The 24,068-nt window shown below is 36.0% G+C and overlaps 1 protein-coding gene across 2 annotated transcripts in view; it reads left to right on the top strand.

The window, feature by feature from the left end:
• Positions 1-24,068, top strand: part of LOC118185717 (A disintegrin and metalloproteinase with thrombospondin motifs 9-like) — a 690,813-nt gene that overhangs the window by 563,533 nt on the left and 103,212 nt on the right. For both annotated transcript variants that reach the window (XM_085807434.1, XM_085807433.1), the window contains 2 exons: positions 12,674-12,859; positions 23,849-24,010. In XM_085807434.1, coding sequence (XP_085663560.1) covers positions 12,674-12,859; positions 23,849-24,010 — 348 coding nt within the window. The remainder of the gene's footprint in view (positions 1-12,673; positions 12,860-23,848; positions 24,011-24,068) is intronic.

The following is a 24,068-nucleotide window of genomic DNA, read 5'->3' as shown; positions in this document are numbered from 1 at the left end:
CATTGCACTTTTTCTCTTTTCTGCTGGCCCTGGACCTCGTGGCGGGATTCATTTTACTGGTCTTTCGTTCATACTTTCCGCCTGTTTCCATTTTTCTGCTGGGGAAATCCAGCTTGCTGTTTGAACGTCTGAAGTTCTTAGCACGCTTCCAGGATCCTGAAAGAGATATTTTAAGATTTCAGATTCAGTTCGCCTGTAGTGTGGTTTAACTTGGTCAATGTTAGCCACTATTTCCTGGCCATTTGTGGACTTTAAGTATAAGGTTGTAAATTTAATTCTTTCGATGAACCCTTCAAACCTGGGCTCAAACTTGGTCACTTTATTTTCTGGTGCAGACGATAAAGAGTCTTTAAGTTTTAATACTTTTTGACCCACAGAATATTCTACCTCCCGTCTATTCTTGTCATAACAGTATTTATGCTTCTTCCTAGCTGAATCAGTTTCTTATGGCTTCATTAATGATTTCCTGAATATCCTTTAACTTAAATTCTTCTTCCCTCTGCTGCCCAAAAAAAGAGTTTATCTAAGGGAGTTAAAATTTTCCTCCCTAAAAAGAGTTCTGCGGGGGGTCTTTTGTGTAGTATAATGTTTCGCTGTTCTTAAAGCGAAGCCTAATTCATTGACGCAGCTATCCCAACAGTCATGATAATTTTTAACATATCCCCGAATAATTTTAACAATAATTTTGTTTACACTTTCCACTGTATTCGATTGCAGCCTATATGGTATCATTTTTAGGTGACGTATGCCAAGTTCTGTGCAAAGGTTTTTGTATAAGTGACTAACTAATTGTTTTCCGTTATCAGATATTACTTTTACTGGGGGTCGCATATTATTAGAAACTCAATATAGCAGAGAGTGGTTACTTGCATGCATGAGAATAAATAATACACAACATACCTGTTGGGAGTTTGGAACACAAGTGAAGTTTTATTGGAGTGCACAGTTATAGAATATAAAAACAGTGGCGCCATCTATGGGCCAAGAACATATTTAAAGCTAACCTTTTTTACACTCCCACTTTAGGTTTAAATATCATCCTAATTAAATACAATGAGAAATTACATCAGCACACATACATATAATAAAACATTAAATTACATTGGTCTTCATTTTAAACCCATCATTTTTGCAGACATTTCATGTTTTGCACTGTTTACATTTTTTGTCAAAAAGTCTGCAATCATATCATTAGTAGTCTTATATTGTATGTCAATGTGCTGAATTTTCACAGCTTCTCGCACGAAATGATGTTGTATATCAATATGCTTTGAACTACCATGATACACACTATTTTTGCTGAGATTAATAGCACTGTTGTTATCGCAGTATAATAATACTGGCTTTGCAGTAATAATCCCAAGTTCTTTAACAATTTTGTTGAGCCATATGGCTTCTTTAGTAGCTGCAGAAAGAGCCATATATTCGGCTTCTGTTGTACTAGTTGCAATGGTTGGTTGACGCTTACTATACCATGACACTGCACCACCTCCGATGAGGAAAACATATCCAGTGGTTGATCGTCGATCCCCAGCATCACCTCCATAGTTTGAGTCGCTGTAACCAAGGACATCAGCACTATGGTCCTTTGAAAAAGACCATGTAGCATCTGTAGTGGCTCGAAGATACCGCATGATGCGCTTGACAGCATTCCAGTGAACCCTTGCCGGATTATTGGAGAACTGGCTAAGGAAATTCACAGCATAAGTTATATCTGGCCGTGTTGCTTGAGCTGCATAAAGAAGACTCCTAATGGCAGCCTGATAAGGAACAGGTAGCTTTTGTTCCTTACTAGTTGGTATCTGCAGTTTAGATAACACTTGATTTTGGTCTAATGGTGTTTTTACACCATGAGATTCATGCATATTATATTTGCAAAGCATACTCTCTACATACTGAGTTTGACTAAGGCTAATGGACCCTTTAGTTCTATCTCGTTCAATTTTAATTCCTAAGCAATAATTTGCTGGTCCCAAGTCTTTCATTTCAAATTTTTCTTTAAGTTGTTGTTTTACCCAGTTTTTAAGTTCTATGTTATTACTAAAAATGAGTAAGTCATCAACATAAATAGCAACAATAACAAGATCTTTATTTTCATTTATTTTAATATAGACACAACTATCAAAAGAACTTTGCCTCAGTCCCATTTCTATTAAACCCTTTTCTAACAGTTGGTACCATAGTCTACCACTCTGCTTTAAACCATCTAATGCTTTGTTTAATTTTAGGACCTTTCCCTTTAAGTTTTGCTTGTAAAATTCACTGAAACCGTCTGGAATTTTCATATAAATGTCTTCATTTAGAGTTCCCTGTACAAAAGCCATTACAGCATCCATTTGGTCAATTTCCCAATCATATATAGCTGCATAAGCTAATAAAACTCTTAATGTTACATATCGGACAACTGGTGCAAATGTTTCAGTATAATCTATTCCCTCAATCTGAGAATAGCCCTTGGCAACTAAACGTGTTTTATATCTTTCAATCTTGCCTACTGAATTACATTTAATTTTGAAAACCCATTTACAATCTACAATGTTCTTATCATAAGGTTTATCTGTTATTTCCCATGTTTTGTTTTTAATATGGCCTAATATAGTCTCCCATATAGAATCCTTCCAATGGTTTGCATCATTGCCCCTTAATGCTTCATCAATGGTTTTCGGTTCAGAATACATACCATTTGTTGCTGCTGCCATAGCTTTAACAAAGCACATTCGATCTAAATTTGGCATTGGCATTTCTGGCATCCCGTGTGTGTCATAGTCCGTATAACTATTTGGGAATCTAAGTTTTCTGTTTCTAGTCAATGTAGGTAGTTCATCAACTACACTACTGTTATCATGGCTATCATTTTGAGCAGTATTATGTTCATCGTGATTAGATTTAACACTAGCATTAACTAATTCATGATCAGACTGAGTATTATCATTAACCATCCCTTCCAATTCACCGTTCTGATCATCAGCTATTGCATTCTCAGTATCTGAAAATGTCATAATCACGCTCCCACTGAATGAGGATTCATCATAGAATTTTGGCATATTACTTGCCTTTTTATAGTACATTTCATTTTCCAAAAATTGTACATCTCGTGCATTTATTATTTCATAAGTTTTGGGATCTATTAATCGATAGCCTTTTCTATCCTGACAGTACCCAACAAGCATTAATTCCTTTACTTTTATATCCCATTTTTTACGTTTTTGCTTTGGAATGTGAGCAAATGCACGACATCCAAATACTCTCAAGTATTCTAAATTTGGCTTATCCCCATACCATTTTTCATAAGGGGTCATACCTGCAACTGCAATAGTTGGAGATATATTTTTTACAGTGATTTGCAGTTTGCACTGCTTCAGCCCAATAATTTTGATCAAGGTGAGCATCCACCAACATTGATTGTGCTCGCTCTACAAGAGTTCTGTTACTACGTTCAGCTACACCCATTTGCTCTGGTGTAAATGGAATAGACTTTTGATGCTGAATTCCATTTGATGCTAAATAGTTATCCATCTCATTGTTTACATACTCAGTACCATTATCTGAGTGTAAGATTTTGATTGATTTGCCAGTTTGCCTTTCCACAAATGCTTGAAATATTTTGAATTTTTCAAAAACTTCAGATTTATTTTTCAAAAAATAAACAAAAGTCATTCGCGACAAATCATCAATAAAACTAATAAAGTAGCGAGAACCACCAATTGATGTAACATTCATAGGCCCACACAGGTCACTATGTACTATGCCTAATAACTCTTTTGCACGCTTAGCTTCTCCCTTGGGAAATGGTTGTCTATGCATTTTGCCTTTAATGCATGACACACAATTTAACAATTTTCCGTTAAATGTAAAACCTTCGACCATATCTTTTAATCTGGTCATTCCTCCTTCACTTAAATGGCCCACTCTTTTGTGTAATAATTCATTTGAAATATTTTTATCAGTAATTAAAGCCCACTCATTACATAAATCAAGAGAATACAAATTATCTCCCATACCTGTTCCAGTAGCAACTAAATGTTTACCTTCATACAGAAAACATCTTTCACTTGTAAAAGTACTAACCATTTCAAATACTTTATTTAAATACTTAATGGACAGCAAATTGGCTGTTAACTTTGGAACGTGTAAAACATTACTAAAAGTTACAGACTCTCTTTTTTTATTTCTAGATAAGAGGAAAGTTATTTTACCCTTACCCTCTACTTCTATTACTGAACTTCCTGTTTTTATTTGATGAATACTAGCATCCTGATAATCATCTAATAATTCTTTATGTGGAGTCATGTGGTAAGAAGCACAAGAATCCATGTACCAAATATTGGGATGTGGATTAGAATTAGCTACACTAATTTCCACTACATAAGCTTCTTCCCCCTTTTTATGTTTTAATCCAACATTAGACTTTTTGTTAAACTTGTTTTCATTATATCTATCCTTTTTGAGAGGTGACTTCTGACAATCAGAGCTTTTGTGGCCAAACAAATCGCATTTAAAACATTTTCCTTTAAAGTACCTTTTGCTTCCTATATTTTTATTAACAAATGCGTATTCCTTACTTTCATTGACTAGGGGTTTTGAATCTTCAGCTAACAAGCGATTTTTAACATTGTCAACTGTTATTGCCTCACCACAATTTTTCAAAGCCATTATAAGAGGTTCAAACCTATCAGGTAAATTAGCTAAAATTATTCCTGCAATTAATTCTTCATCAGGTTTAACACCAGTAGATTTTAACTGCTGATAAGATGAAATGACCCTATGTAAATAGTCAGACATATCCTTGCAATCAGTATAACGGGTATTTACTAATGTTTTAATTATTGAAACCTTTCTTGTGATTCCCTTATTCTCATATGTTTCAGCTAATACTTTCCAAGCTTCCTTTCCACTTGTTAAATCCCTTATATCATTGAAAATAATTTCACTTACCCCTTCAACTATATATGACAAAGCTTTGGTATCCTTTACTGGATCTTCTTTTGTACCCTCTACATAAGCCCTTAAATCTAATTTAATGAGATGCATTTTCATGGAAAATTTCCAATCCATGTAATTTTCCCTTCCACTCAATTGTTTATGACTAAATGAACCTTCTCCCCCTGGCATTTTTCCTTTTTAACTTTAATCAACAAGAGACAAAAAAAATTATAATTTGAGATAAATTCAAATAAATTTTCTATTGAATTAATTTTATTCTCAAAGAAACATTTGCCCAAATAATTAACAGTCAAAAATATTTGTACTAGTTAAGCTTTTGCAACCATGTGCTTTGGCTAACCCTAACATAACCATGTGGTCAATTCTGGTTAAAGTAATTCTAAAAAATTTACAAATAGAATTAAATAAACAAACTAACTTAACTAGACACTAGATTATTTATCCTCATTTCTTAATCTGGCCTGGGCCCATAACCTATTAGAAACTCAATATAGCAGAGAGTGGTTACTTGCATGCATGAGAATAAATAATACACAACATACCTGTTGGGAGTTTGGAACACAAGTGAAGTTTTATTGGAGTGCACAGTTATAGAAGAATATAAAAACAGTGGCGCCATCTATGGGCCAAGAACATATTTAAAGCTAACCTTTTTTACACATATTAAAAAAAATATTTATTTAAGAACGAATTTGACAATATTTTGCTGATGCTCACTTAAGGAGAATTATTTCCACCCATTGCAGAAGTGATCAGCGATAGTTAAGAGATATCTATTCTTATTTAACCTTATTCTAGGATAAGGCCCAAGGAAATCGATCCACCAATTCATTGGAGAAAGTGGTGTCTCCGGGGCACTTCCAAAGTAAACTTGGAATTTCTGTACTGCTTTTAAGACATCGAGTTCTGGTCCCATTCCGGGAACTTGAGAACTGGGCGTTAATAAATGCATGTTTTAATTCTTCGAACGCAGTGTTCGCCTCTGTGGTCCACGTGAATTTTTTTTTTTTTTTTTTTGATTGAGAACCAGTAAGGATTGTCTTCGCAACGTCTTTAATGAGTGGCCGATAATATGAGCCCATGCCCAAAAAGGATGCTAATTTTTTGGCTGTTATCAGGAGGTGGATAACTCGATTGCTAAGATTTTAGAGTTATCAGTTTCGATTCCTTTTTTCGAGATCTTTAAGTTCCTTTGCCGAAATTTTGCATTTTTTAGGATTAACCTTGAGGCTGACTTCATTTGATAATGAAAAAAACTTCTCCAAGATGTTCAACATGTTCGTCTATTAGTTTTGCTAGTAACTATTATATCATCTAAGGAAATGACTCTACTTTTGCCTAAGATGGGTCTTAATACGATATCCATGACTTTCTGGAATGTAGCCGGAGCTCTGCTTAAGCCAAACGGCATTCTCAAATAGGCATACACACCTGATTTTGTTATAAAAGCTGTTTTCTCGACATCCTCGGGTTTTACTGCAATTTGAAAATATCCCTGATGCCAGATCTCTGCATAGCCATATACTTAGTAGATCGAATTCTTCATATTATTTCCTCAATTATCGGCAGGGAATACGTAGGATGTTTAGTTATACTATTTAATTTACGGTAATCAACAGCGAATCTCCACGAATTCGGATCTGAGGATGGAAGGTCATTTTTCTTTCTACATAACATTATTGGGCTTGCATAGGGGCTACTACTCGGAATAATTATTTTATTCGCCAACATTTTTTAATATGCTATTCTAAAATTTCTTACTTCACCTGGTCGTACCGATAAGGCTTAGACCGAACTGGGGGGGGGCATTTCCTACATTATTTTATGCTACATAAACTTGCAGAAGCCAGGTTTCTTATCAAATAATTTATGAAAATCTCTTGCCAAATTTTCCAATTTCTTTCTCTCCTCTTCCCGGAGATGGTTTAGGTCAACATCTGGAAAGCCCCCCCTTCCTCTTCTACAGCATGCATCTAGACCTGTAAGATAGAGTTCTTAAAATTTTATTTAGTGCTTGCTGCGCGTAAAAAGGTCAACCCCCCAAAAAAAAACTGAAGTTAGTAGGTCCTTAACTAACACAATTCACTTTGTGTGTCTCATTCTTTATTTGCACGTATAGCCCTGCTTTCCCAAAGCAGACACACCGTTTTCCTTGGGCGGCAATTACTTTCTGTTCCGTGGTTTTAAATAGTCTGTAACGACGAAAATTCGTTTTAAAGAAGGCTTGCGACAAAAACCTGCATTAAGTCCCAGTGTCAAGTAAGGCGATAGTAGGGACGTTGTTCAATAAAATGTAAATTTCTGGTAATGATAAATTTTGTACAACTACCGTATTTAATTTCCGAGGAATTTGTCTTCAGAGGGGGTGATCGGCCACCCGGATCAGTTTAAATCCTTTTTTTTCCCCTCTTGCTTGCGCTGCTTCTTATTGCGGTGTCCAAATGCTTTCGACTGACCTGACCTCTTATTATTTCCTTTGTTAGTCTTTCCCGCTTGATGATAAGGATACTGCTTACTTTGAGGTTTCTGTTGAGAAGAAACCCTCAAATACTGGCGGAAATTTGCTGAACGCGTGCTTGCAGCTGCTCATCTGTTGTGGAATTTCACGGCAAGCTGAAATAGGTTTTCCAAAGTCTGTGGATTTCTTACTTCCAGGAAATCTTGAATAGACGAAAGTAGACATGGAAAAATTACTACAATATATTGAATATTTGTATCTTTCTCAAGATCAAGTCGATCAGATCTTCGGTATTCATCTGATATTTACTAAAGACCTCTGCTTCCAGCTTTACTCGGTCTTTGACTACAGGAAACTTTTAATAGCGCGGTTTTAAAATTTTCCCTGCTGTAGGTTTCCAATCCTTAATCCCACATCAGGAATTTTCAAATAGCCTTGAACCAACTCAGGGCCTAGCCTTTTAAGTTAGCCGTAGCAATTGTTACTTTCTGCAGCTGGTTTACGGGATATACACTGAAGTGACAAAAGTCATGGGATACCTCCTAATATTTTGTCGGTCCTCCTTTTGCCCGGCGAGTGCAGCAACTCGACGTGGCATAGACTCAACAAGTCGTTGGAAGTCCCCTGCAAGAATATTGAGCTTGAGCCATGCTGCCTCTATAGACGTCCATAATTGTGAAAATGTTGACGGTGCAGGGTTTTGGGCACGAACTGACCTCTCGATGATGTCCCATAAATGTTCGATGGGATTCATGTCGGGCGATCCAGTTGGCCAGGTCATTCGCTGGAATTGTCTAGAATGTTCTTCTAACCAATCGCGAACAATTGTGGCCCGGTGACATGGCGCATTGTCATCCATAAAAATCCCGTCGTTGTTTGAGTACGTGAAGTCCATGAATGGCTGTAAGTGATCTCCAAGTAGCTGAAGGTATCCATTTCCAGTCAATGATCGGTTCAGTTGCACCAGAGGACCGAGTCCATGCCATGTAAAAACAGCCCAGACCATTATGGAACCACCACCAGCTTGAACAGTGCCCTTGTTGACAACTTGGGTCCATGGCTTCGTGGGGTCTTCGCCACACTCGAACCCTACCATCAGCTCTTACCAACTGAAATCATGACTCATTTGACCAAGCCACGGTTTTCCATTCGTTTAGGGACCAACCGATATGCTTACGAACGTTGCTGCAAGCGATGTCGTGCTGTCAGTAAAGGCACTCGAGTCTGTCTTCTGCTGGCATAGCCCAAGGAAGACAAATTTCGCTGCACTGTCCTATCAGACACGTCCCTCGTACGTCCCACATTGATTCTGTGGTTATTTGACGCAGTGTTGCTTGTCTGTGAACATTGACAACTCTACGCAGACGTCGCTGGTCTCGGTCGTTAAGTGCAGGTGGTCGGCCACTGCACTGTCCATGGTGGAATGTTATGCCTGAAATTAGATACTCTCGGCACACTCTTGACACTGTGGATCTCGGAATGTTGAATTCCTTAACGATATCCGAAATGGAATGACCCATGCGTCTAGCTCCAACTACCATTCCACGTTCAAAGTCTGTTAATTCTCGATGTGCAGCCATAATCACGTCAAAGCCTCTTCACATGAATAACTTGAACACAAATGAAAGCCCTGCCAAAGCACTTCGCATGTATGCATTTTCTACGCGATTACTGGCATCTGTATATTTGCATATTGCTATCCCATGACTTTTGTCACTTCAGTGTAATGTGAAATGCAGGTCCATCTGCTCTAGGAAAGTCATCATGGCACCTTTGCCATCAAACGTCGTGGCTGGCTTCATAGCTGCCCGCATGGTTTCTACCATGAAACCGAATCTCTCCATAGGGTTACCTGCTAGCTGAGATTTGAAAGGTAAAAGGGGTCGGAGTAAATTTTCCATTTTCTAACGACATAATTTGTCAGTGTTTTGGCTGCCAATGTAGGGTTCCTCACTTTTATCTATTAACTAAGTGTTGAGGAACCTAGTGAACTACTAAGTGAATAATCACTTAAGTCCAAAAATGGAAACATAAACTCAAAAAGGGTTAATTACCCTTTATTCCTTAAAATAAAGATTCACAGATGGCTCCTTACTCAGGGCGTACAACAATGCCTTCACTTGGGCTTAAACTCAAAAATGTAAGGAATAAGAACTAACTAAAGAGACTTAGCGGAAGCTAACACAAATTCTAAACTAGTTGACCCATAATATTAAATTAGCTAGCAAATATATCAAGGGCACGTAATACAGCCATGCGTAGTAACAGCTTAGAGAGACGTAGCCCTAAGGCAAAACACGCGCCATTCAGGAATCCTTATTCTCTTCCCAAAGTGGAACTTTGACTTAAATGCTTACTCTTTCTTGTATGCATTTAATGTGATTCTAAAAACTTATTCTGGCAAGTAATTGTAAGTGGAAGCTAGAAGAGGTGGAAAAGTGGTATAAACTTAAAATAACTGTCTTAAAATTAGGGTGTACCTCAGAAACGTAACCCTTATTTTATAAAACCTTGACATTTTCGGTTTCTTCTCAGTGTACAGTATTAGTTTTAGTAAGTCAGGTTTACAGAACTCTACTATACAATGTTGTTTTAAGGTTGACCATTTTTGACTATGATGTTTGTAATTATGGAGCTGATAGGTAAGTAATGGAGAATTGAGATAGATGACATCAAATGAGAAAAAAATTGCATAAACTTATATTTTTAAATAGTATTCATCATTATCTATAACTTTTCACCACTCGGACAACTTTTCTATCTTGCTTTTAAAGAATCCTTTTAGTTTTGCCACAGAATATTTATTTCCTACATCTTCTATTTCCAGTTAATTGTTCAAGCTTCAGCCAACCAGAAAATGCTTTACAGTCAAAAGTCGTTAATCCGGACTCGTCGGGACTTCGGCGATTCCGGATTATCGATTTTTCCGGATTATAGATCATCAGTTTAAATCTCGTAAGATGGCATGCACAAATTCTAAAATTAAAAATATGAAACCGTATTTTAGGAAATAAAGAACAATTATGATCTAAAGGGTATCAACATTTACAAAAAAAGAACCTTAATATTTATTTGTTTACTTTATTAAACATTTCTTTCAATGTAAGTTGTTTCGTTTTATGTGATAATACTTTCTCTTTAATTCTATAAAGACATAATTTCTTGTTCAGTTAAAAAGCTCCGCTGTTCAAGTCCCGTAATTGCTGTGCCAAGAATACCGACTAACTTGTCAATCGAATTTTTTTCGTTTTCACTAACCTCTCTATCACCTTCTTCATGTCTTTATCCATTTTTTGCAACAATTCCACTTTTTGTTTGACGGACATTGAGACATACTTTCGTTTTGTAGATCCTTTGGGAGCTCCAGAATCGGAAATTGACATAATCGAAAGACATTTATAAAATTGCTCTTACAGTCTGCAAAAAATAATAAGCTGCATCCAATTCGAAGATTAAGGAATAACGCAAGCATCAACATTAACTGAAATAGATAATTGTATAATTTTAGCTTATACCGTCCGTTATACGTTATACGTCTGTTAAACGCGCACGCGAAAACGTATTCTGCACTTGCGCACACGCATATGCGCGTTCGCGTAAAGGTCTTACGCGCACGCGTAAACGCCTATGCGCATGTGTCAACGCGGCGCATGCGCAGAAAGTTTATATCTTTGAGGTCCGGATTATAGATCATTCCGGATTATGGGTGTCCGAATTAACGACTTTTGACTGTATTACTCTTAGACAGAACTCATAGAAAGATAAATAAAAAATTCCCATTAACAAGTCTTTTTCAATTTAGAAGTGAAACAACAAAAATGAACGTGCTGATTTTTGTTGTTTGACTTCTAAACTAATGCTTGTTCCGCGTGTAATTGTATCTTAATTAAGTCTTTTTTAAGTTTCTTTTGCTGTATATGGTTTAAGTATTTCATCCTGCTGAAGATTACGTTAGGTCTGTTGATCAACGCAAATCACTTTATGGTTGAAGCTCACTTTAAGTTATCTGACTTTTGATAAAGAAATCTGCATACATGGTTGGGTTATTATCTAAATGTTCAAAATAAACCATACCTTCCATTCCCTACCATATGCAGAGTAGAGTCTTCTTTAGGCTCAGTCCAACTGATTTTCTTAATGAGACTAGTAACTTTATATTTTGGCTCTTGCCTTTTTCAAAAAAATTAGTATAAATAATCTAAAGAATCTCTTTTTCGTATCCCTTATGATATGCCTTAAGAAAGGTTTCTTTCTTGCAGACATTTTTTGTTAACAGAGGGGTGCATACTAATGCTCACTGCTGATGTTTTTCAGCTGTTAGTTTCTGTGGAATACAAATACCAACACAAGAATGTTTTCCAAATCCTTTCAGATGATCTACTGATATTCATCTCTTCACTGTTTCTGTGGCTCACTAGCAGCTGGGCAGTAAATTCGCTAAACATTGGTATTTGAAACTGGTTTCAAATTTCAGCAAATCGTCTGGCTGCGTTGTTTTCATGGTTTTCCTTATGTGTAACATGGATATAAGCCACTTTTTCTTAAAAAGTCTTCTATGCAGGCATTCCTCTCTTTAGTCAGATAGCCTTTGAATGCTTTGCCATTATAAAACCAAGCCATAATCAAAGGAAGACTGTTTCTGTACTGGTGATACATAAATTGACTATGTCAGCATTTTCAAAGGACCTTTCACCTGTTTGATCACCCCCTTCTAGGCTTGTCCTAAAAATTAAAATTTCTGCAATGGTACGTTTTAAACTAGCATCTTTTTTATTGACTTTGTTTGATAACAGCTGGGCATGCGGAAAAAAAGTTCTTCCAATTCATGTCTACTACATTTCCATGGAGGTGAAACTAATAAAGAAAACTCATGCAGAGAGTATGTAGCTTTTTAGGTTACATGAGTTAACTATGAATAAAATTAGGTAATTTTTCATTATCTGAAATTGGGAAAGAAAGGCATAGTATCAAACTACAATAATCTATGAAAATTTCAGAATCACTTTAGGACATTGCATTGCATTTGAATTAAGGTATATTAAAATCCTGCTTATTATCTGATCAACTTGATATTTTTATTTTAAGTAATGTTTTATTTGAGGACATTGTTATTGTATTCTCTGTGTATTCTCTTTTGTATCAGTTATGTAAGTGTTTGGTTACTGTAGAAAGGTATTTTAGAATGTATATTTTAATCTAAGTGTAAAGTTAACATTATTTTAACCTCACTGTATTTTTAAATTAATTACAATTTTTCAATTCTTGCAATAGTGCTCATGTCAACGAGCAGTTCGAGAAAGGCAGGTGCTGTGTATTACATCAAAGGGAGACCCTGGAGACCCTGTCTTGTGTGGCTTAGAAACTAAACCTTCTGATTCTGAAACCTGTGTATGTTCAAATAATATGAATCTTTATGATGATAATTCTTCAGTCTGGAAGACTGGTCCATGGGCTGAAGTGAGTTACTTTCTCTGTGTGTGAATATTTCTGAATTAAATATAAAATTAAAATTAAGTAGAATCCAATTTTATATTTGTATGGTTTTATTAAAAGCTGTTATTTCAAAAGAGATTTGTAAAAGGTATATCCTCCTTCTTCAAGGAGCAAAATAGAATATTTTTGATATTACAGTTGTGGGACATTGTACTAGCAACTTTCTTTTAAATGCCTATTTTTTTCTGTGAAACTGTTGCAGTAATGTTGAATTTTGCCTAATTTGTAATCTGAATTAATATTAAATTTCAACTACATTTAGAATAGATCTTGTATCTAAATTTCAGTAATTAAGGGGGTGCATTATAAGAATTGTCTGTGAAATCTTGCATCACATCTGTTAAACAATTGTATATTTTAATTTCATACCATATTAATATTCCAATGCAAATTTTAATCTAATTCTTGTGACTACTTCTAATAATACCTAGTGTCCCACAAAGGACCCCTATTTTTAAAATTAAATAACTCCAAAACAAACATAAACAGAAGAATGAAACAAAAGGTATGTTTATTGGGACAGCTGTAAAAATCTGATTGAGAAGTTTCATGTTTAGTTATAAAAATGCCAATAGGTGGCACCGTATACTCTATTGCCAAGAAGTCCCTATAAAGAGTGATCTGAAGTCCAGAGTGATCAGTCTGTGGACAGTTACATTGTCAAAACGTGAAAAGGCGTTATGATATTGAAGGATGTGCATGAAATCATATATTCCATGGAACAATATTTTTTTCTGGTACTGGAATTTCACAGGTTAAATTACAGTGCTACGGCAACAAGTCGCAGTTTTCAATCACGATTTAACATTGCAAAAGGTTCTGATTCGAAAACTATTCTTGTGCTTTTCAATAAATTTCAATGAACAGGAAGCATGACTGATGAGTTCATGGGGATTGTTGGCCCAGGTACTCTGTAGTTACTCTTAAAAGTATCACGACAGTTTCTACAGTTATTCAGTAAAATCTGAGGATTTCCAGCCAAAGACTTGTAGCAAAAACTGCCTTAACACAATCCAGCATGCACCCCAGAATACTAGAAACAGGCTACACATGTTTCCGTTCAAGATCCAGTGTCACCAAGCCATTCCCATTCGAGCTGTGTGCAACATACAGAAGGTTCGCAAACAAAATGCTCACAATGCTTGATGATGATGTATTCGATGTTACTGCATATGGTTCAGAGATGAAGTACATTTTTACCTGAATGGTGTCATAAACAAAATTGGCCAAATTTGGGGTACTGAAAGCCTCCATTTGTGTGAAACAAAACCACTACATTCCTGCAAAGTTACTGTTTGGGCTGCAGTATCCAACAAAGGTGTATTATCAGCCCATTCTTCTTGAGAGAAACGATCACTTCTGACTATCATGTTGAAATGTTAGAACAATTTGTCACCACACTGTTAGTGTTGGAGGATCGACCAGGCACTTCCTGGTCCATGCAAGATGGTGCCCGACCACGCTGCACCAAACAGGTATTTCAGTTCCTTGAAGAATACTTCAGGAACAGAGTTATTGCTTTGGGCAATTTCAAATTTACTGGAACAGACATGGATTGGCCTCCATACTTACCCGATCTTACCCCTTGTGACTACTTTTTGTGGGGCACTCTCTTCCAGAAGAAGCCTGCAACACTGGACGAGCTTGAAGAGTCGATCTGTGAAGCATGTACATCCATTTCCATTGACAAACTACGGGAGGTGTGTGAAAATTTCGTTCTTCATTTGCACTACCTCTGTACTGCGAAAGATGGACATTTTGAAAAGATTGTGATGTGATTGCAACATTGGCTTGCAGAGTGTTTATTACATTTTTCTAGAATGTACTGCGACTACAGCGCCCCTATCGGCAACTTCTGTAACAAAATGGGAAACTTTTGTATCAAAATTTTACAGCTGTCCCAATAAACATACTTTTTGTTTCATTCTTCTATCAATCTTTGTTTTTGAGTTATTTAATTTTAAGAACAGTGGCCTTTGTGGGACACCCTGTATATGGAATTTTATGCTTCAGAGCTTTATCAAAGGCTGTGGCATTCCCACAGATACTTTAAATTCTATTCAAGAGATAGCACCACCTGTCAAATCCAGTTGGTAACCAGTGAAGTGACGTCAGTAGTCACGCGAGACCTCGCGTAAAGAAACTGTACACGGCGATGACATTAACTCTGTTCCTGGCTGCCATTGGTGAAGCACTCGCTCACCTCTCTTCCGCTTCCGCTCCATGATGTCTTCGTAGTTGTAATATGACTCATGATTTTTTACCTATGTGGACTTGCTACCTGTAAAAATGCTTATTGTGTGAACTGCATTCAATGTGACTGTGTATGAGTGAGCATGTGTTGAAATATATATCCTTTCTAGTATTAAATAAAAATGTTAATATTACCAAGCCAAGCTATCATCGTTTTAACAACAGCAACAACACATGCGACCCAAAATGGCATCCATAAACGAAAGCCATAAATAATGACCCATCAAGTTAGTGAACACGTACCTCCTGGAACCTGCTTGCATCCTCAATTTCTGTGCTCATGAAGTGCTGTGAAGTGAAAATATTGTCTGTTATCGCAAACGAATATTGTAATCCATCATTATTTTTGTGTTATCATCAAAATAGTGTGAAAAACAGTTGTGTCTCCTTAACAATGTGCTTGTGAATCATAACTTACCTCATGCAAAATGTCAAAGTGTTTAGAAGTGAAATTTGTATATATATTCTACAACGTGGTTACATATCACAAAATAAGTTTTTCAGAATATTTTTCTATAAGTGAATTGTTTTATGCTGAATCTGCCGCTGACTGAGCAAATATTTCTCGTATAATTCGGAGGTAAGCCACGCAAATTCTTAGTTAGTAGTACTTTAAAACTTATGCTTATATTCAGATAGCATACCTACCAAAAGTGTTTTTCTCACATTAATGTTTGCATTAACTTTATTTATTTTGCACTAGTATTGTATGTGAACTTATTAGTGACTGATTATTTTCTGTTTATTGTCTGTTTATTTGTTTTGTCATATTGGCAATGTATATTTGTTTTTGTGAATCATAGCTCCACCACAAACCGTCACAGACGATCTTAATATCTCACATGATGCCATCAAGCCTCCCCCATTTTGGAAGGTCAACCCCACTTTGTGGTTTGAACAACTGGAGGCCCAGTTTGATATCACCGAAATAAATGTTGACTCCACGAAATTCAATCATGTGATATCTGCAATTGAATCTGATATTCTCAATAGCGTTTGCGACATTGCTTTACACCCACCAGTTACTGACAAATACGATACACTAAAAACATGCTTAATTGCATTCTGAAAGTGAGGAGTCAAAGATCTGTACACTTCTTCAGGGGCTAGAACTTAGCAGTCAACGCCCTTCACAATTACTTTGCCATATGCGAAACCTTGCTGGAGAGATGGATATCTCATCTCCCGCAAAATACACTGAGTATTCTTGCTGCCTTAAGTGATGATCTCCCAAAACTCGCAGTTGTAGCTGATAAAATTGCAGATCTCACAACTCTCTCTCACATAAATAGTGCTGCTACAGCATCTAACTCTCCCATTGAACAGCAAGTTGCAGAGCTGAGGAAGCAAGTAAATGAACTTTCCCTAGCCATCAAAAACAGCCATGAGTATTCCTGTGAACGAAGAGACAATCATTCCCAACACAACAGAAGGCGTAATAGATCCAATGGACACTATCGATAGTATAAAGAACCGTGCAACAACATTTGTTTCTACCATGCTAATTTTGGTTCCAATGCATGAAAATCTATTTCTCCATGCAATTTCTGGCACTCGGAAAACTAGATCGGCGATCGCTTGTCGGCCAACATTGCGACCGCCATATTAATCGAATTCTTTTGGCCGATCCATCGTCAAAGCTCACCTTTTTAATCAACACCGTAGCCAATTTATCTGTCATTCCCAAGAGTTACAGTCAGCATGCCAAAAACCCAGCTGCATTGGTACTCTTTGCTGCTAATGGTACCAAAATAGCAATGTATGGCACCAAACTTTTGACCATAAATTTAAACTTATGTCGCTCATTTACTTGGCCTTTTGCATTGGCAGACGTCAATCAACCCATCATAGGTGTTCACTTTGTCATGAAGTTCAACTTACTTATAGATGTCAAAAACAACCGTTTAGTTGATGGACAAACAAAATTGTATTCTTGTGATAGACATTCCAAAGTGAACCTGCTCAGTACTAGCATCCATATTTTGATGGGTAACTCGAAATTTAACAAAATTTTTGCTGATTACCCCAGCTTGACGAATACTTCGTAAACTTTTGAGAGGACACCAATGTCAACTGTTTTCCATAATATTGAAGCTACCCCCTATTTTCTCAAAACCTAAGAGATTATCTCCAGGATTGCTTCAAGCTGCACGTCAAGAGTTTGAATTTCTCCTATCAAAAGGCATCATTCAACCTTCAAAAAGTCCTTGGATAAGCCCCCTGCATACGGTTCATAAGGCAAATGGCAACTGGCGACCATGCGGTGATTATCATCGTTTAAACGTCTTTACAACTCTGGATCGTTATCCCATACCCCATATTCAGGATTGCACTCAAATGTTTTCAGGAAAGAGCATATTCTCAACACTTGATTTAACCCATGCCTATCACCAAATCCTTGTAAACCCCTCAGACATTCCAAAAACAGCTGTCCTCACACCATTTGGTCTCTTTGAGTACTTGTACATGCCATTTGGCCTGGAAGGACACGACTTTATCATTTTTACCGATCATCGACCATTAATCTTTGCTTTTCAAAAATACTCTGACTCATGTTCTCCTCATCAGTTTCGACAGTTGGATTTCATTGCCCAATTCAGTACAGACGTCAGACATATCTCTAGTACTGATAATTGTATTGCAATGCTTTGTCTCGTATAAACAATATCAACCTCACCACTCCAGATTTTTCTGAAATTGCAAAAGCTCAGTTGCATGAGGAGAACTGAAGAACCTAATCTTGAATCCACAAACCTCCCTGCAGTTACAACCATTGCACATTGATTCAGTGCTTAAAATTTACTGTGACATAGAGAACAGTAAACATCCCTATATTCCTATCAATTTTAGACGTGATGTGTTTAATGCCTTGCACAATTGGGCACATCCTGGAATCTGCATCACCAAAAAGCTGATCACAGACAGATTTATCTGTCCAGCAATGAACGTGGACGTCACAGAATGGACTCTTTCATGTATTAGATGTCAACGGTGTAAAGTATCTCATCACACTCACAGTCCCATTCAACAATTTAACCTTCCTGCAAGACGTTTTGATCATGTACACTTAGATTTGATAGGCCCATTGCCACCTTCAAATTGTTACACTTACCTTCTCACTTGTATTAACCGTTACACAAGATGGCCTGAAGCCTTTCCTATTGAAAATATCTCTACTGAAACTGTAGCTCGAGCGTTCATCTCCCAGTGAATTTCAAGATTTGGCATGCCTACTATCATCACTACTGATCAAGGTTGATAATTTGAATCTCACTTGTTCTCATCCCTCACATCTCTCTTTGGCATTCGCCATATCTGAACCACACCATCCCATCCATCTGGAAATGGGATGGTGGAACAATTTCACCGATATCTAAAACAAGCTCTGAAGTGTCACAATAGCACATACTGGCCTTACCCCTAGTCTTGCTTGGTCTTTGTACAGCATTCAATGAAGACATTAGTAGTACTTGTGCTGAAATGTTATATGGTGCAACCCTCCGCCTGCCAGGAGAATTCTTTCATCCAGCATCTACTCCAGCCATCGATCCTTCAACATTACTTCAATGTCTGCATGATACTATGAGTAATATCTCTCCAACCCCAGAATCCTCGCATAACAAGCCAAGCTATTTTGTACATCTTGCACTTGAGACATCTTTTCACGCATTCATGCACAATGATGCCATTAAGCCACCTTTCGTATAATGGCCCATTCAAAGTTGTCAAATGGACACCTAAACATTTCACTATCATCTGCAGCGGCAAACAATCAGTGATTAGAATCAATCATCTCAAACCAGCATTTCTGATGCAAGATCCAGAAAATTCTCCATCAACATTACCCACAGAAGAAGGCTTCAATCCTGTTAGAGAGCAACCTAAAACTACCAGATCTGGAAGAACGGTTAAATTTAACCCAAAATATTTATATCATACCAGTGGTACTTGGGGGGGGGAAGTACTGTGGCGTTCTCACAGATACTTTAAATTCTATTCAAGAGATGGCACCACCTGTCAAATCCAGTTGGTAATCAGTGAAATGACATCAGTTGTCACGTGAGACTTTGCATAAGGAAATTGCATGCGACGATGACATTAACTCTGTTCCTAGCTGCAGTCAGTGAAGCACGCTTTCACCTCTCTTTCGCTTCCTGATGTCTTCGTAGCTGTAGTATAACTTTTATGATTTTTTACCTACGTGGACTTGCTACCTATAAAAATGCTTATCGTGTGAACTGTAAATGAGACAATTCAATGTGACTGGAAATGAGGGAACGTGTGTTGAAATGTATATCCTTTCTAGCATTAAATAAAAAATGTTAATATTACTGAGCCAAGCTATCATCGTTTTATCTACAGCAACAACACACGTCACCCAAAATTGCATCCATAAACGAAAGTCGTAAGTCCATCATGCTACATTTCTATCCTTATCTCTGTGATATTATTCAAACATTTATTTTGCTACAGAAATGGGCACAGTAACTTAAGGCACTGTTAGCATTCAGAAAAATACAAGCACTAGATTTGTAAACAACTGAAAGTCTTTTTTTTTTTTTTTTTTTCTTTCAGCAAGGAAATACGGTTTATCCAAATCATAAGTAGATTTACAATTAGAAAGAAAACTGCAAGATCTTTATTATTTTGCTTTCATAAGTGTTAACATTTATTATGAGAAAGCCTTTAAAATTAACAAAAGATCAGGAAGAAAAAAAAGATTATCCCATATTGATATAACTATTAATGTTTTCAGAGAATTATCACGAATGTTATTAAAATTGCTTAACTTCGTTTCAGCGTATTAGATATAAAGAGAAGCTCCTGTTTCTCATCCAGTATTTGGGGTGTAATTTTGAATGCATCATTTAAAGTCAAGTTTTGTGACAAATGCAATTTATATATATACACCCTATTTAAAGCTAAACTGTGAAGATCAAAGTAGTAATGAAATTTTATTTCATTCATTGATATGAACACCCTATCTATGTCTAAAAAATAAATAAAGTACTCACATTATATAAATAGTTTTCTAATATGTGAATAATTCAAAATAGTGAAAGTATTGTGTTACATTTTCAGTGCTATAGTTAGGAAAATTAATACATGAGTTGCCCCCCCCCAAAAAAAAGTCTTTAAATAAAGGAACCATAGTCACATCATAATATGGGATTAAGACAAACAAATGAATGGGAATATTCATAATTCATTATCAATGCATCATGTAATATTTTGTCACAAAAAGGGATATTGTCATGGAATAGTACTTATAAGTAGATCATAAGTATGGTAAACTGCATAAAGGTAATCTATTTCAGAAGAATGTCTCCTGCTTTCAGTGCTAATTTAATGTGTGAGGATGTTCTATGAAATCATCCTTGTAACCAATCAGTTTGACAGTAAAAAAATTCTAAATCTGGGCCGGAACTAGTGCCCGGAGATTTTATCCACTCAGCCAGTATTGTTTGTAACATAATTCAACAGCAGTGGAGGAGCAGCCAGAAAACGCAAGTCAAATTCATTCAGATCTATGATCAATTTAATGAAATACAGATAACAATGCATCTGTTACTTGTGTTTAGGCCTTGGACACTTTAATTGAGGACAGTTTTGAAAGAGAATCTCTCAGGAAATGGAAGACAAGGTCTCTAACCCTTCTTTCCCTTCCACCAACCTCTCAAGAGGACTTTTTTATAGCATTTTAAGTGTTCTCATTCCACAAAGACACTACACTACCAAACATCCATACTTTCTCTAGAATTCAAACCTGGGCCCAAGGCTGTGGGGAATTGGCTTCTCTATCACTGTGCTAAAAGAGTAGCAAAACTCCATTGAGATGAAATATTTGATAATCTACTTGCCTAAACCTTTTTGCATTGCTCAAAAGGTATATGGCCTGATGTCTGTTGGAGAAACCCTGAAACCATATGTAAGGGTATTTGTGCAAACCAAAACGTTTTGAATGCAAACCATCTAAACCCGGTAGAATCATCTTTGATTTTGTAGGGTATGGCTGTAAACTTGTTATTTATTGGCTATATCATAAACCTTCATATTACTTTAGGTACACTGAAGGGAAATGAAAAGTATTTTTGTGTTTTGATGGAAGTTTCATATTTTAGCAAAAGAATACCTGTATATCTAGTAAATAAACTTGTTTTAACAACTACTGCTAGAAATAAAAATTAATACAGTCAAAAGTCTTTAATCCGGACTCTTCGGGACTTCGGCGATTCCGGATTATCGGTTTTCCGGATTATAGATCATCAGTTTAAATCTGGTAAGATGGCATGCAGAAATGATAAAATTAAAAATATGAAACCGTAATTTATGAAATAAAGAGCAATTATGATCTAAAGAGTATCAAAATTTACAAAAAAAAAGCATAATATTTATTTGTTTTCTTTATTAAACATTTCTTTCAACGCGCGCATGCGTAAAGCATACATTATGCATAGTCGAAATTAGAAAATTGCAACCAGAAAACTATTCGATGTGTATTCGTAATATTTATAATGACCAAAGACGGAGTACATCGAGATCAAATACTACATTTAGTAAGGAATTATAAGCCGAATAAAATAACAACATCTGCCCTGAAGATAAGGATAGTGCTGAATGATCAACTTCCAGTTCATTGCACCCCGCTTCCCCCCCCCACCCGCAGAGCAGCGTGAAATTGGTAAACATATTTCGGAATGATTAGAGAATCAAAGGATATGCCTTTATCCATTTTTTGCAGCAATTCCACTTTTTGTTTGATGGACATCGAAACATGCTTTCGCTTTGTAGATCCTTTGGTAGCTGTAGAATCGGAAATTCTTCTTGACATAATCGAAAGTTCAAGCATACTTTTATAAAATTTCTCTAACAGTCTGCAAAAAATAATAAGCCGGATTCAATTAGAAGATTAAGGAACAACCCAGTCTGCAACATTAACTGAAATACATAATTAGATAATTTTAGCTTAGCTTATACCATCCGTTATACATTAAAAGCGCATGCGTAAACGTATTATGCACATGCGTAGACGCATATGCGCACGTGTAAAGTTATTATGCGCATGCATTAACGCATTATGCGTTGACGCATGCGAAGAAAGTTTGTAGCTTTGAGGTCCGGATAGATCATTCCGGATTATGGACGTCCGGATTAAAGGCTTTTGACTGTATGTTGTTACTTTTCCAGTATTAGCAGCAGCTATAAATCCCTCCCAATCTTCAGATATCAGTTTCATTGAAAATTTGTGGTCTAGACTGGATGTAGATGTACAAAATATAAAATAATGGGCAAACGTAATTTGAAGCATTCTCAAAGAAGATTATGTAAAGTATCTTCAGGCTTAACACTTAACTAGAGCCAGTGCTATAATACTTTAGGGAACTGAATGCTGAGTTCATTTACAGTTTCAAAGTAACAGAAAAAATTCCTGTAGCCTCATACTTTTAAAATACAAAATTCTGCAGTTGTGTATTTAAAAAGTTTTACTTGTTTTTAAATTGTTACTTTTACCTTTTTGTTTAAGAAAATAAATTATCTTTTAGTTCTAACCCAAAAGTGCACCTTGTACTTATTTTCAAAATTGCAGAATAATTATTTGATTTTCAAAACTCGGAAAACAAAGCTTAGTTTTACAACTCAGAAATAATTATGTGATTTCAAAGTTGTATTTATCTAGGAAACGTTTAGTGTATGCTCCCTTTTTGAAGTTTGTACATATGTTTATAAACAGTAGAAAACTGGACACCTAAGTTTTTAAAATTTAACTCAGGAAAGTCAATTTGAAACATTAACTTTAAAGTTAATATTTCAAATTGACTGATTACATTCTGAGTTGGAATTAGTAACTGTGAAATAACACCTTGGGCCTTTGATTTACTGAAAGAATATCGTATTTTGAACTCTTATTTGTATTATTCTAAATTTATAAGCCCTTTTTAGAAACTTGTCAGAAATCATATTGTAATTACTGCATGTAGGAATGCGTGTAAATGATAGGAGTAAGGAACAAAAATCTTTCTTTAATATATCCTGTTACACTGCACGCACATGCACACACACACATGCACACACACACACACATATACACACACACACATGCACACACACACACACACATATATACACACACACACACACACACATATATATATATATATAAATTCCTTTCATGTTTTCATATGGTATTAAAATCATTCTTTGCTCCCTAACTTCTTTTATGCTAAAAGCGTTAAGGAAGCAGGGGGGCGGCTTAGTCTTGTTTTTTATTACCTCCGTATACATAATATTATAATGTCTTCAGTTTAAATTTTATAAATTAATGTGATAAGTGTGTAAGCAAGTGGGATCTAAAGGAATTTCTTGAAATACCCAGTACTTCTGCATCAAACAGTTATATGAAAAGTAGTTCAATACAAAGCTAAGCACATGATCTTAGATTCACTGATTTGTATCCAGTTTATCTGCTATCATGTGATATATCTTAAAAATTATCCATTGATTATTTTTAGCGCGTATTTCTGCAAAATAAAGAAATTGAGCTGTTTATTTATTATAATCAGCTTTAAAGGATTTTGAATATTTTGGAGGTTTTAAAAAATGAAATCCTTTGAATTTTACTTTTACTTTATATCATTGCAGTAAATTAATTCTCATATGCTTACGTACAAATTATTTATATGTATATTTTTTTTTATCTAGTGCTCAGTTAGCTGTGGAAATGGAATTAAGCGGCGCCAGGTTTTGTGCCATGCAGATAATGGTTCTTACAGTTTCAATTGTGACACCAGTCGTAAACCTTCTGAAACTTTAGAATGTAGCAATGGACCCTGCCCTAATTGGTCTGCAGAAGAATGGAGTGAGGTACTTTGAGAACTTCTTTTAGTATTTTATTTACCTAATCTTTTCCTGTTTATGAGTG

This window comes from Stegodyphus dumicola, chromosome X1 (genome assembly GCF_044657685.1).
Source record: "Stegodyphus dumicola isolate Sdum_Otavi_A_Nest chromosome X1, ASM4465768v1".
Taxonomy (NCBI): Eukaryota; Metazoa; Arthropoda; class Arachnida; order Araneae; family Eresidae; genus Stegodyphus; species Stegodyphus dumicola.
Note: the sequence above shows the minus strand (reverse complement) of the source record. Positions and strands in the feature narration are given on the sequence as shown.